We start from the raw sequence: 15,290 nt of genomic DNA, 5'->3' as shown, positions 1-15,290 counted from the left end.
TACTATATAAGTTGAGGCTTTGAGGCCAACAACTGCAAGATATTTGAGCAAAATCCAATTCCACAGAAGCTCTTTTACTGGGAGACAAGAAGTTGACAATGCAGAGCTGATGTTGGATTATTTTGGGGGTGTAGAAGAGATTGTTTTTACAGATTCAAAATATGGTAGACCTTATATAACCCCAAGGAGGATTTTTTTTTTTTGTAGTGGAACATCGCTAGGATACTTAAGACAAAAGCTTGTTCAAGTGTTTTTTGGAGTGTTTATGTGTTCATCCTTTACTGTTCTCTTCAGCAAATACTATCTAAATGCCACAGGACAACCAAATTCCCAGAAATTAATCTTCATGAAATACAGAGAAGTTCTCAATGCAACAGAAAGTGACTGACTGATTCTACCCATACCCCCAACATCTACAAACCAGTTTAGTTCCCCCTTGCTTGGTGCATGCTCGATAGTGTAGAAATTAATGAATGAATTCATGCATGCAAGCTGGAATCATTCATTCAACTACAAATCACCTATTCAACACCTGTCATTAAGTGTTGCAGGGGTTGCCAAAGATACACAAGACATGTGACCTAAAAACATTTAACTTCTAAATAAGAACACTGGCAGACATATGAAACCACACACACACACAAAAAGTCCTTAGTAGCAGCCTCTCTTTGTCAAACGCCCAGCATGTCTCATTTCCCAAGATAAGATTTCACTTGGTAATAACCAAGTCCTCAAGAGGTTCTTATCACTTCCTTTAAATGATCTTTCTTCCAATTTTCTTCCATTCTTAAGAGAGCGTAAAATATAGATCCTAGTTCTACTGTCCCATTAAAATGGACCCAAAATTCCCATGGAACCATCTATTTCAATGTTTAGACTTTGTGGGTATGCACAGAAAGGACAGGAAGTAGAAAGGTGGAAACATAAATCATCTGATCTCTTGTGGTTACTGATTGGGACCAGTGAGTTCATATCTTACCAGATACAAGTATCGAGGATTTTCTAAAACAACCTTTGCCTATCCTTGAACCAAGAAAATCGGAGACTCAAGAAAATACTTGTAAAGAAAAGGAACTGAATGGTCTTAGAAAAAACACCCAATTCCCAGACATTGTTTGGCAGAAAAAAAATATGCTGAAGCCAAGAAACCTTTTCCACACCCCCAGCATGCCCTTTTTAAGCTTCAATACTAACTGAATATTCCAATTTTAGTGTTGCCAGAAATGTTCCAAAACTCACTAGTCTATGACCTAAGCACAAAACCGTATTTATTATTATGCCCAGTCCCCTCCTCCCTTGTCAGAAATGAGTGCTTTCCCACATTGCTTCTCCCAGCTGTTCTGAAGTATTCCATGGTGCTACCTCTGTGAACTCAAGAACAAAACCTGGTTACCCTGATCTCACCCTCTTGCCACCTTGCCTTTGCCACTACTTGTAAGAAAATGCTGACCTGCTGGGCAAAGCTGTCCTCTGATTGCTAAAGCTATTCTTCCCACTCTCCACTCTATGTTCTTGGTGGGAGACACAGCTCTCTTCTTTAGCCCTCCTTCTAATGCACACATATATGCCATCTCATTGCCAAACAGCAGAGTTGAAATTTGGCTATGCCTTTTGATAGGATTTAATGACATTTTAGAAATAAAGGCAACACAAGGAGTGGTTTATAACCACCACACGAGCCCAGATGTGCCATAGGCTTCATTACCAGGTCAGCTCCAACCTCTTCATGGTCAAACAAAGCACCTCTGTCCCCTACGCTGACTTCTTCCAGGATGATTAACAGTAGAGATTCCCATTCCCTCTCACCTCTTCTATAAGTATCTGTTGAGTGTCTATGATTTTTAGGCACAGTAACAGATGCAGAAGATAACTGTGGAAGACAAAACAGGGCATGGACTAACTTTCTTGGATTTTAAAGTCTGAATATGAGGGGAAAAATCATAACACAATCAAATGTCATTAGTTCTAAAGTATTCTAATAGAGGGAGCAAATTTGAGTAGAGATGTCAAATAAACCATTAATAGTTAAGTTCATGCAGTAGGTTGGACAAAAACTAACCCATAAGAACTGGGTAAAAAGTATTCCCAGTCCCCAGGCAGTGGTGATTGCAGGTGTGAAGGACCTTACGGAGAGAGGAGCTTGGGGAGACGAGTGCATGTCAAGTGAAGGGAGTCTGGGCAGGGAACTGAGGAGCTGCCTCATATAGAAACTGAAAAATCATGTCAAGGACGTGGGATTTTTACCCCACATGTAATCAACTACAGCACAAGGGATTGGAGCAGGGAAGTGAATGGCATGTTTTGGTCTGGATTTTAAGAACACTCTGGCAGCCATGTAAGAAATGATGCCAAAATGATGCCCTAGCAGTTTAAGTATGACATGATGGTGAGTCACACTAGCAGAAGAAATGGAGTCCTCAAATTCACCTTATGTTTAGAGGACAAATAATGAAATTTGATGCTAGATTATGTAGAGAAATGGAAAAGAGGGGAAAGTTAAGGCAGACGATCAAGGAAGGCTTCCATTTTCTGGAATGGAGAGCTAGAAAGTGGTTTGATATATGGATATTGATAAGAAATTGTTGTTTTCTATGGGTTATGTTGTTTTCGCCAGGCTGGCTTCATGGGCGGGTAACAGACGACCAGGGACTCATAGTTGAGCTGTAGGCAGTATCTCTTTATTCATGCAGGACACAGCACAATCTAAGACGAGCTAAGCTAAACTCAAGGTAAAGTACTCTAAAACTCACAATGCTGTCTTTATATATACTTGCCAAGTAGGGTGGAAACAGGATGTGACATAGAGAGGGTGGAGAGAAAAGTGACTGGTGAAAATCAGAGTGTGACAAAGAAGGGGCAGAGCAGGAGAGAATCCTATCACTGAACCACAATGCCCTGGAGGGAGGGTGGAACTTGTTAACAGTGGTTATGTAAATAGAATAGTGTTAAGCAGGGGGGATTTAAACCAAATGAAACAGAAGGGGTCTCATGCATACCAACAATTCCCCCTTTCTTTTTAACTAATGGCCATTGTGGGGTGAACAGAAACCTATATCGTACAGGCATTTTCAAAAGAACTGGCATAAGACATGGAAAACAAAATAGGCGAGCAGCAATAACCAGCGTGATGCCAAGGGGAGCTTTTCTTGCCTAAAAGGGCAAGGCCTAGCAGGCGAAAGGGCATTTCTTGCCTCTGGGAACGCTTCATGCCTCTGGGGGCATCTCTTGCCTCAAAGGGCGTTTCCTGCCTCTGTGGGCATCTCTTGCCTCTTGGGGCGCTTCATGCCTCTGTGGGCATAACCTAATAAGGAGGGGGAGTTTTCTGCCTCTGGGACAGAGCCTGCAGGCGAGGGGACATGGTCTATAAAGTCTCAAGGCAATTGGCTGAAGTTAGTCTTTGAGAAACACAGCAGTGTGCACCAGTAAGTCCGATGGAGGTGTCAGTCCAAAGTAGCTGACCACAGAAGAAAATGCCAGAGGATGAAACGCTGCACGTCTGTCTCAATGGGGAATATCGGCCATCAGAATTCTGCTTTTCTGTAGAGAGTGATCTTTGGAGTCTGTGAATCTGTTTCTTCAGGATGTGCCAGGTCTCATCATTGGTTTCCGGGGGCGATGTCAGAGAACCGGATCCAAATGGATTTCCAGGAATTCCATTTGAGTAGATGCTTTTTCATGTGAAGACTTTGACAGCTGAAATTCACTTACTTGTCAAACAAAACTTGTAGCAGATTAGAAGTTTACTATAATTGATAACTCCATTATAATTGGAAGTCCTTTCTAGTATGATTTTAAGGTTGTTTAAACAGTTTAAACTCAATAAAATGTAGAAAGGTAAACAGAAGAACCACGGTTAAAAGCCTCAGGCATGAGAATAATTAACATAATCATTGCACTATCTGCCCCACCCATAACTCATACGGCTTCCAGGATTAAACATTTCAGATTCATGTCAAGATGTAAAAGAGAAATCAAAGGAGAGAAAAAAACCAATTTTTTGGATTGTTTCTGGATGTCTCTAGAAATCATGGCTGCATCCAGCATTTTTTTTTAAGTCAATGTTAAAATTCAGTCATTCAAATCATTCTCTTATGAAACGCAACTTGAACCAGATTATCAAGATCTCAACATGTAGGATTAGATTAAGAATCCCCGGAGGGCGTCCAAGTCCAAAAAGCTCCTCGAAATTCCATTTAGGGTGCTTCTGACTGTTCCTGCTGGATTGCTTCAGGCACCCATTTTTAAAAGCGTCTTCCCATTGAAGAAAGAATCCAATCAGGAGAGTAGAACTAACCACGTGTCTCCATACTTGGGAACTGCCAGGGTACTCGAGAATGTTCTTCAAATTAGAGTAGTCCTTCTCCATGGGAAACATTCGAGAAGAAGTCCAGAAAGTCCCAGTGGAAATCCCCATGCATATCCCAAGGTCTATGATTACGGTCATAAAGAACCAAATTGTGGCCCGGAGCAAAATGTAGTCCTTTTCCTCAGAAAACATGGGAGAGGGAATCCAGAAAGTCCAAGGAGAAATCTCCGTGCATCTCCCAAGCTCTATGATCCCGGTCATAAGAAACCAAAGTTCCCAGTCAGGGAACCGAAATGTGGCCCAGAGTAAAATGTTCCAGAGACAGACTAACTGTCTCATGATGAAACAGTAGAGGCTTTGGCAAACCTCTTCATAAGTAGAAAGGCAACCCATGGTGGATGGGTAGCCAAGTTTACTTATCTGGACGATGGGTGGGTAGGGTCCCACGTTGATGCCGGTCCATGTTTCAGGGCTTATTTCAGTCCCTGTTCAGGCGCCATATGTTGTTTTCTATGGGTTATGTTGTTTTCGCCAGGCTGGCTTCATGGGCGGGTAACAGACGACCAGGGACTCATAGTTGAGCTGTAGGCAGTATCTCTTTATTCATGCAGGACACAGCACAATCTAAGACGAGCTAAGCTAAACTCAAGGTAAAGTACTCTAAAACTCACAATGCTGTCTTTATATATACTTGCCAAGTAGGGTGGAAACAGGATGTGACATAGAGAGGGTGGAGAGAAAAGTGACTGGTGAAAATCAGAGTGTGACAAAGAAGGGGCAGAGCAGGAGAGAATCCTATCACTGAACCACAATGCCCTGGAGGGAGGGTGGAACTTGTTAACAGTGGTTATGTAAATAGAATAGTGTTAAGCAGGGGGGATTTAAACCAAATGAAACAGAAGGGGTCTCATGCATACCAACAAGAAATAGTCAGTACAATTCTCCATTTCTGAGTTTTTGGTTTTAAACATCCACTACAACAGCAACAGCAAGCTGCCCAGGCTAGGGGCAGACTTACATTAATCCCTTTTCAGTTTGTCTAATAGCCAGGTAATCTGGCCTCACCAACAGCCACCCCATTACACCAGTTTTTTGTTCTTGTTTTTTGTTTTTGATAATTCTTAGCTTGCTTTTAACTACAGCCACCCCTTTAACCCTTTATTTCTTCTAACTGTGACCAACCATAAGGCAGTGGTATAGGGGAATGTTCTAGGGCCTCTTGTAAACTCAAATTTTGGATTCCTCTTCAGAACAAAATAGACTACAATTTTACAAGGCTGTTTCTCAGCTTCAGTCATTCAATACTTTCCTATTGTGTTCACGCATTCAATCTTGGCTGTCACAGTCAGGCATAAAATACAAGGACACTCTTTTCTTGCATCTGTAGTGGAAATTTTGGTAGCATTACCCAAGTTTTAAGAAGGGTGTTAGACTTTAGTCTTTAGTAACTGTCAGAATATATCAGCAGTAGTTTTCATTCACTCATTCATTTATTCATTCATTCATTTCATTTCATTATTCCAGAAACTGTTTAATCTCAGTGAGTGAGAGCCTATGCCATGGGTTCATACCATGCCTCTACCACTCATTTGCTAAGGGTCTATGAGCAAGTTCCTTACCCTTTCTGTGACTCAGTTTGCTTAACTGTAAAATGAACATAACAGAATCCACTTAAAACAACTACAACCACGCTTAAGTAAAATCAACTATCGTAAGATATAAGTAAACTAATTATATGTGGTGTGTTCCTAACACACCACTCAGATGATATTAGAAATTACTCTTGCTTTTCACTAGTGCAGGTATTCTAGAAATTTTCCCACTTCCCCATTGCAGTTCTGTGCCTAGGCAGTTGTTTAGCAGAGTAGAAAGTCAGTCTCATTTGACTTCAAGGCTACTCTCCTACTTACCAGCTCTGAATCCAGGTTCTCTCACTTGTATTATGAGGATAATAATACCTACCTGGAGTGGTTACTATAAGGATGAAAACAGAAATCTTTAAGCTGGGCCTTTAAGCACAGTGAATGTTCAAACTATGCCAGGTTTTTTACTTACTCCAAAAGAGTGTTGGGACCAGGAGGTAGCTCACTCAGTAGAGGTTTGAAGCTTGGTACTACATAGGAACACCCTAAATAGTACCAGAGGTAGCTCCATGGATGGTGGTGTAGTACTGTCATCTCTTTTCTCTTTCTACCTGTCTCTCCCTTTCTAAAATAATAATGGAAAAAAGTGGCCCGGAGTGGCCACTCATGGAAGAGTGATAGCATGAGGTGACATTTTTAAAAAGAAAGTTTCTTCTCTTGATTTAAATAGTATGTCTTAGCTACCTGTCATTAAGAGATCTGAGTATACAGTCTTGTTGATCATTATTAAATAAATAAAAGAGAGAGAGATACCTGAGTAGGAGGTAGTAACTTCCACTCATTTACAAACTTACAGTTTATGAATAAGGTTTATTTTTTAAGGAATCGTATTTCTTGCCATTAGCAGAGTATGGGGCTATTTAAAATACAGGAACATGAGGGGGTCGGGCGGTGGCACAGTGGGTTAAGCGCATGTGGCGCAAGGCGCAAGGACCGGTGCAAGGACCGGCGTAAGGATCCCGGTTCCAGCCCCCGGCAGGGGAGTCGCTTCACGGGTGGTGAAGCAGGTCTGCAGGTGTCTACCTTTCTCTCCTCCTCTCTATCTTCCCCTCCTCTCTCCATTTCTCTCTGTCCTATCCAAAAACGAACGGCATCAATGATGGCAATAATAATAACCACAACGAGGCTACAACAACAAGGGCAACAAAAGGGGGAAAAATGGCCTCCAGGAGCCGTGTATTCATGGTGCAGGCACCGAGCCCAGCAATAACCCTGCAGGAAAAAAAATATCTATATATATTTATATAGATATATATATATATATATGAACATGAATGTGGACATCCCAGAGAGAGGGTCACACAAAAAATTCTGTTCAGTCCTCAAGCCATTTATGTTTCCCACTGCCAGTCAGCCCTTTTCCCAATGCCATAGCCCACTTCCTCTTCCTACTTCATTGCCACCCTGAGCAAGCTGCATAGGAAAACACAGGCATGAACCACAGAAAACCTCTGGTTATCCTGGAAAGTGTGGATTGCCTGAGCTTTTAATTTCAAAGCTGACTACAAGATTTCCTTTGGCACAGTCATGTGGGTAGTGGGGTTTGCTCCAGACACCAGTTCTTCCCACCCATGGTCCTTGTGATGGCCTTGGCCAGGATTCCCATACTCATTTCCTTGTGGCTCACATGAACCTTTTGCGTCCTAATATAAAAATGAAGTCGCATTTTAAGGCTCTTTTCCAAGGTAAAATGAAAACTTTGTCTTATTAAGGGAATGGATGACTTTATTTATTTCTTTTTTTTCCTTTTTTTTTTTAAAATTTTTATTTAAGAAAGGATTAGTGAATAAAAGCATAAGGTAGGAGGGGTACAACTCCACACAATTCCCAACACCCAATCCCCATAACCCACCCCCTCCCATGGTAGCTTTCCCATTCTCTATCCCTCTGGGAGCATGGACCCAGGGTCGTTGAGGGTTGCAGAAGGTAGAAGGTCTGGCTTCTGGATGACTTTATAAGCAGATGAATCTTTCTGCTGCAGAATCCTTTCCATAATCCTTGTAATCTCACTTATCCTCTACTGTGCCTGGCTTTGAATAGATAAAATACTACATATACTTCCCCTGCTGAGGGGCTTTCAGAGGACTTTGGGACAATATAGCAGCATTCATGGAGATAAGAAAAAGGCTAGTCGAGTGGTGGCGTAGCAGGTTAAGCGCAAGTGGCGCCAAGCGAAAGGACCGGCGTAAGGATCCCGGTTGGAGTCCGCGGCTACTCACCTTCAGGGGAGTCGCTTCACAGGTGGTGAAGCAGGTCTGCAGGTGTCTGTCTTTCTCTCCCCCTCTCTGTCTTCCCCTCCTCTCTCCATTTCTCTCTGTCCTATCCAACAATGATGACATCAATAACAACAATAATAGTAACTGCAACAATAAAAAACAACAAGGGCAACAAAAGGGAATAAATAAATATTTTTTAAAAAGAAAAAGGCTAAAATGTATGATCGTCAATCACAACTTACAAAAATGTACAAAAATGTTCTTAAGACTAACAGGGTGTCTTTGGATTTCAGGGAACAGATCCGTCAAGGACTAGAAGAACTTCAGAAGGTTCTGCCAGGAGGAGACACCTACATGCATGAAGGATTTGAAAGGGTAATTTCAAAACAATTTTAACCATATGTCATGTGTGATCATCAACATGAGTATGAATGAGACAAAGCACATGTATTAAAGACGCTGAGTAATAATCCCATGGCAAGAGTAAAAAATAAATAAATTTATACACTGATAGCTATGCAAAGGATCAGAAGAAACGAATTTGCTTTCTCTTTCCCTGACACTAACGAAAGTTTTGTTGGCTAGCAGTCTTGAAATCTTATCACACACAAGTTCTCTCTCTTCCCAAAGGATACTTTTCTTTTTTTATTATTTGTTTATTTATTTACTTACTTATTCCCTTTTGTTGCCCTTGTTTTATTGTTGTAGTTATTATTGTTGTTATTGATGTCATTGTTGGATAGGGCAGAGAGAAATGGAGAGAGGAGGGGAAGACAGAGAAAGGGAGAGAAAGACACCTGCAGACCTGCTTCACCGCTTGTGAAGCGACTCCCCTGCAGGTGGGGAGCCGGGAGCTCAAATCCAGATTCTTATGCCAGTCCTTGAGCTTTGAACCACCTGTGCTTAACCTGCTACGCTATGGTCCGACTCCCCCAGGGCGTACCTTTCTATATGGGATGTCTTAGTGGTTGAGACAGAATTTCAGTGGCAACAAAGTTAAGGAAATTTAGTCTCAGTCTATGAGAAGACTTCATCTGTATCCAGTAGTCAAATATCATAGTAACTTTAGATGAATATCAAATATTGTTAGTTGAGAGAAGCCTAGATGTGTTATATAAATGCTCAAGAGTAAGCCACGTATGCATCTAACACCAGAGCCCACTGCCCAATATGATTTTTAAATGGCAAACAGTGACTTTATGTCTAATGGATCTTTCATGTGTTTTTCAGGCCAGTGAACAGATTTATTATGAAAACAGTCAAGGTAAGACCATATTATGAATTACTATTCTGAATTATTTAACTTCTTTCCTACATTTCCTATGTTTGCCTCTGCAACTGCACATAGGTAATTTCATGTTTCAAAAGTATTGCTATCTATAATTCTTGGGCACCTTCTTCATCACCAGGAAGGCATGCAAAACCCAATGGTATGTTTTATGTCAAATATACTATTCTGCTGTGACAAGAAAAATTGTACAAAAGCATTTAAAATTCCATTATGGGCCACATTTTGCAATGCCCATCAACATTTTTGAATGTTGAATCAATTAAATTAGTAAATACTTAGATGGGTTATAGTGCCCTGGATTGTTATGCCAGTTTTAATTTTCTTATTGTTTTCCTGAGCTTCATGCTTCATTCCTGTTAACTAGATATAAAATTGGGAGTAAGGTCCCAGTGTGATGTAAACTACTTCACAGGAGTTGGGTGGTAGTGCAGCAGGTTAAACACACGTGGCGCAAAGCGCAAGGACCAGTGTAAGGATCCCGATTCAAGCCCCCGGCTCCCCACCTGTGGGGGGCTCACTTCACAGGCAGTGAAGCAGGTCTGCAGGTGTCTTTCTCTCCCCCTCTCTGTCTTCCCCACCTCTCTTCATTTCTCTCTGTCCTATCTAACAATGACGACATCAGTAACAACAACAATAATAACTACAATAAAAAAGGGCAACAAAAGGGAAAATAAGTTTAAAAAATTTTTTTAAAAACTTTACTTAGATGGGAGGGAAAGTATAGAATACAATTAATGGGGCACCTATTCCATAGAAATAATACTGTATTGTTGTTAACATTACTATAGTTCTTATTGGTGTATTTCTTGGACGTCCTTTCTTTTGCTGTAGGTGGGTTAGGAGGTAGGGTTGCTTGCTTTTCACCACTCCCAGGCTGAGTCTTCATGTAGATAAAGAGATAAAAATAAAGAAGAAGAGGGGAGCAAAACAAAATACTGGAACTCCCTTCTTTGCCATGAAACTCCCTTGAGGTGCCAGGACTTGACCCTTGGCCACTTACATGGTAGGGCATGTACCTTAGCCTATAAGCAATCTCTCTGGCCCCATGCACAGCATTTCTTAATCTGAGACAAATATCTCTGAAAAGAAATTCAACATTATACTGAGAATTTTCCCCCACAGACTTGTAAAAATATCAGCTTCCCATTTCATTCTAAATTGCACCAAGTAGAACAAACCCTGTATCAGTACCAACCTTTTTTACTGTAAAATCAACTGTTGCCAGTTACTAGAAGTCTAAAAATTTCTGAATGAATTCCAGCAACTTTTGCCATCTGCTAAAATGACTCCAAGTTAGCTTGTAAATCATGACTACTAGTCTTTTCCAGACTCTGAAAGGAATGAGTGGTGCATGTGGCCAACTATTACATGAAGGTAGAACCCTAAACAATTCAGGTGATAGTCTGTGTTTGCCCCTCTACTAGTCACATGGACTGTCACTAGGAAACAATCACATCGATTCACTGGAACTACTCACAACTGTGGTCCACTGGCCATTTCATCAGATCTGGCTCTTTATTAAGACTGAAAAACCCAAAGACAAAACCTCTTTCCCCTACAATCTGCCCCCAAGGATATATTCTTTTTCATGCTGGAGTAGCTTCGAAGCTCTCTTCCCCCAAAGTTCCTAATTCTGACACATGGTCTTCGAGTGGTTGAATTTATAAAACTTCAATTCCTGGGGTTGAGGGGGTTTCGCTTGATGTGGCAGGATGGACTGAGTGAGTCTGTGTTGTGTTGAGCAGGATACAGGACAGCCAGCGTCATCATTGCTTTGACTGATGGAGAACTCCATGAAGACCTCTTTTTCTATTCAGAGAGGGAGGTAAGCGATGGCCTGGCCTATGTCTCCACACAGACATGGAAACAGGACTTCTTTCTTCTGGGCTGCAGAATTTCTACTCTCACAAAATGATAGCTGTTCTTGGTAAAAACCCCTGGATAAAATAAGTAAATCATAATAATTCATTTTTTAAATGAAATGCTATATCTTATACCTGATAGGTATTTTTCCTTGTCAAGATTTTATTCTGTCTTGAAAGACAAAAAGTATCTACCATGCCTTTATAAAAAGCACTTTCCTTTAGTGAGTGAACGAATTCTCTCAAAATGAAGCTTTTGGTTAACTTAAAGAGTCTCAGAGAAAGAGATTTATTCAAGATTTGAAAATGAATATGTATACTTAAAAAAACTCTTTCCTAGCAGTTTTAGACTTGAGGAATGTACACATAGACACAGACACAACATAGACATAGAAATACATAGGCATTGGCATAAGCATAAGCATAGACTTGGCTCACTGATATCAGCTCATCATGGGAGTGTATTAAAGCCACACTAGCAATAAATGCTCAGTTAGGCAAAGCTATTAAGAAGCCCGATAATGGGAAAGTGAGAGAAAGAGATATGTAGGTATCCCTGAACTTTTGAAAGTTTTAATTATGCCACTTAGCTTTTGTGAAAGACCTACATTAGTACCTATTTTCCCTGTCCAAATAAAACCTGAAGAGAACTTTCATTTTTATAGCAAAAGGAGAAAAGCAAGCCTGGTATTCAGAGTTTGTCTTGCAGCAGCCATCCTAGAGTCAACATACATCCCCAGCAGTAAAAATGGCTCTGCTGAGCACCTTCACTGAGATGCTTTTTACAGGTCATGCCTTTATCACATTATTTATGCTTTTACTACATACCAGGATAATTTTAGATTTTACTTGCTATTATATTATTTCGTAGGCTACTTTGGGGGATCTGGGCATGCTCAAAATATTTTTCATATAATTTAATGGCAATTACTTCTTCATTCTTATGTTATTCTGACGTTAGATTTCATAGGAATGCTCAACTCTCAGATAGTGGGGGAAGCTAGTATATTCATTTACTTATCGGTGTTAAGTGAGAACTTGGCATCTGCTGGGCACCAGGGACACTGAGGTGGAAAAGAAACAGTTGTGTCTTCATAGGCCTCACCATATAATTATGTTCAGCTTTTGAAAGCCTTGATGGTGAAAGACATGAGGAAATGATATAGGTAAATACATTACTCCCCTCCCCACACACATCCTTTACACACATCCATAACTATTTAGAGGATATTCACAGTGGGAAACACATAAGTAAATATGACAGATATCCCTTGAGCATTTGGGAAATGACATATTTCTATAATCTAAAGCTGAAACTATGCAATGAGAATGCAAAATGGCTAATTTGGGTGCTGAACAGCAGTCGAATAAAATAAAAGCCCTAATAAGGAAATGACTGAATATAAAATAAATGATGAATATCAGATGCTTAAAATAGGGATTAGTAAAAGAGAATTCTAGGTATGGTACATGCAAACTTGGAAAAATATTTGGAGCATCAGTGCTAAGGAGACTTTCTGAAAAAGATATAGCTCAAGATATATGAAGAAAGTGAGCCTTTCCATTTCTTATATTTCTATAAAAAAACTCACTGGAGAGCCTCACAGAAGTTTATTACAGATAAGGCTGGGGTACATTGTCTAAAAGTTAGTTTTATTATGAAAGTAGCAAGAAACATTTCTAAAGAGGAAAAACGATATATAATGCTGTTCCTTCTAAAATTCAATGTTTATTACAAATGACACTGACTATTAAGAGAGGAAAAACATTAAATAACATAATTCAAGACATACATATTAAGCATCTGCCATATGTTTACACTTAGTTATTTATTAAGCACATACCTAATATACTGGAAATTTCCTTTTTATTTTTTCTTCTATTTGAAAAACAGAAAGAGCTAGAATCAGATATCTTAATCCTTCTTAAATCCAAACATTCAACCTAGATTTTACTCCTTATGCTGTCCTCAGATATTTAATTGCAGTATCATGTGTCTTGCTCAAATAAGGACTGTACTTCTCAAGCTACTAAAGTAGTGTATTCTAAAGACATGAAAAAGACCTATTCACAAAGGGAACTGGAAGCTGTGAATTCACCTTATATAAAGATCTCTGCATATGTTATCTCCTTTAAACTCCACACGGTTACAGAAGAAAGTGGGATGTCAATATTTGTTCCATGGGTTGCATCCTTTCCATTTATGTCATGTTACCATTATAAAGCAAGAAAAGGGAGTCAGCTAGGAATACCAAAGGAGACCACCTGGGACCACAACTAAGAAGAGACTGAGCGGCTGGTAACAGTCCAGCAGTTTACCAGTTGAGGCACCACCTCCAGTCTGTTTTACCACAAAAAGATGGCTGAAGGGAGGAGAGGACTCCCCTAAGACTCACCAAATGCAACTGTGAGTCTCCATTGCTACTGTCCTCAGAGGCTGGAGCAGCAAGAGGGATGCCCTGTGCTGACATCTGGAAACAGAGAACCGACCAGGAAACTCAGGAGAAGAGCTACACCTCAGTGGCCTAGCAGTGGGCCTGTATAGTGGAAACCTTTCTACATTGTTCTCCTGATGAGAACATAGTGAATAATTGCTCAGAACCTTCAGACTATAAATGAGACTTGTTTAGAAACTCACAGAGCCCAGCAGTGCTGTGCAGGTTGGCAGAGAAGCTGAATTGAGCCCTAAGATATGGATCCTTGGTGTGTGAGTCTCTTTGCATGACCACTGTGCTATCTTTCCCCCACCCTACTTTATGTCTTGGTCAGGAGTGAGTGATTAAGCTAAGAAGTCAACTTATAGTTTAAAAGCCCCCAGGCTCCCATAGCCTACAAGGAAGAAAATGAACAAGAGGCTTTTAACAGCCTCTGTGCTCCAACTCAGGGATTGAAATAATATTGAAACAACTGTTAATTTCCACAACTGTGAACTCTTTTAGTACTTTACTTAGACACAAGTCAATCCAGGCAAGAATGATCAGTAATTTGAAAAGTACTGAGAGAGGTACCTCATAACATACTATATAGGATGGTTAAACCAACAAGAACAAATATTGGAGAAATGGAGCAGGACAAGAGTCCACTAAAAGCCCCCCAAAGTTTGAACCACAGAATAATGAGGTCAATATCCAAACACTAGTTAAGGAAATAGTCACAGGAGTGAGTAAAGAATTGCCATCAGAAATACAGAAACAACAAATGAGACACAGGGAAAAAAACATAAATTATCTCAAGATAATTATTAGATAACTGAATAATCTCTAATAATAATAATATAATTATTAGATAGCTAAAAGATGAAATATTTGAGCTAAGAACACAACTAGCTGAACAAGCTAAAACAGTATGAGAACAGGGTGCCAAATAGATGAACTCCAGAAAACAGTACAGGGGAGAGAGAATACAATAAATGAGGCTGAAGACAGAATTAGCAAGATCAAGGATGAATGAGAGACAATTAAAAAAGAAAAAAAATCTCAAAAAGAGATTAAGAAATACTGAAAACAACAACAGATACCTATTGGATGACTTCAAAAGAAATAATATATGCATTATTGGTTTACCAGAGGAAGAAAGAGAGGGAGGCGAAGAAAGCATTCTTTAGGACATTCTTTAGCTGAGAACTTCTCTAGTCTAGACAACATTAAAGACATAAAGGTTCAAGAAGCCAAGAGGGTCCCAAACAGAATTAACCCAGACTTAAAGACACCAAGATACATCATGTTTAGAAGGGAAAGGAATAAGGATATAAAGAAAAGATCCTGAAGGCTGCAAGAGAAAAACGAAGAGTCACCTACAGAGGAAAACCTATAAGATTAGCAGCAGACTTCTCTACACAAACACTACAGGCCAGAAGAGAATGGCAAGATATCTATCAAGTGCTCAATGAGAAAGGCTTTCAACCAAGACTACTGTATCCCACTAGACTGTCATTCAGACTAGATGGAAGCATAAAAATCTTCTCAGACAAGC

At 40.1% G+C, this 15,290-nt stretch overlaps 1 protein-coding gene across 1 annotated transcript in view; it reads left to right on the top strand.

Annotated features, from left to right (window-relative positions):
* Positions 1–15,290, top strand: part of ANTXR1 (ANTXR cell adhesion molecule 1) — a 261,306-nt gene that overhangs the window by 56,857 nt on the left and 189,159 nt on the right. Inside the window, exons 4-6 of the mRNA XM_007521257.3 lie at positions 8,459–8,540; positions 9,396–9,429; positions 11,202–11,281. Of these exons, the coding sequence (XP_007521319.1) occupies positions 8,459–8,540; positions 9,396–9,429; positions 11,202–11,281 (196 nt within the window). The remainder of the gene's footprint in view (positions 1–8,458; positions 8,541–9,395; positions 9,430–11,201; positions 11,282–15,290) is intronic.

Source organism: Erinaceus europaeus, chromosome 3, assembly GCF_950295315.1.
Source record: "Erinaceus europaeus chromosome 3, mEriEur2.1, whole genome shotgun sequence".
Classification (NCBI taxonomy): Eukaryota; Metazoa; Chordata; class Mammalia; order Eulipotyphla; family Erinaceidae; genus Erinaceus; species Erinaceus europaeus.
Note: the sequence above shows the minus strand (reverse complement) of the source record. Positions and strands in the feature narration are given on the sequence as shown.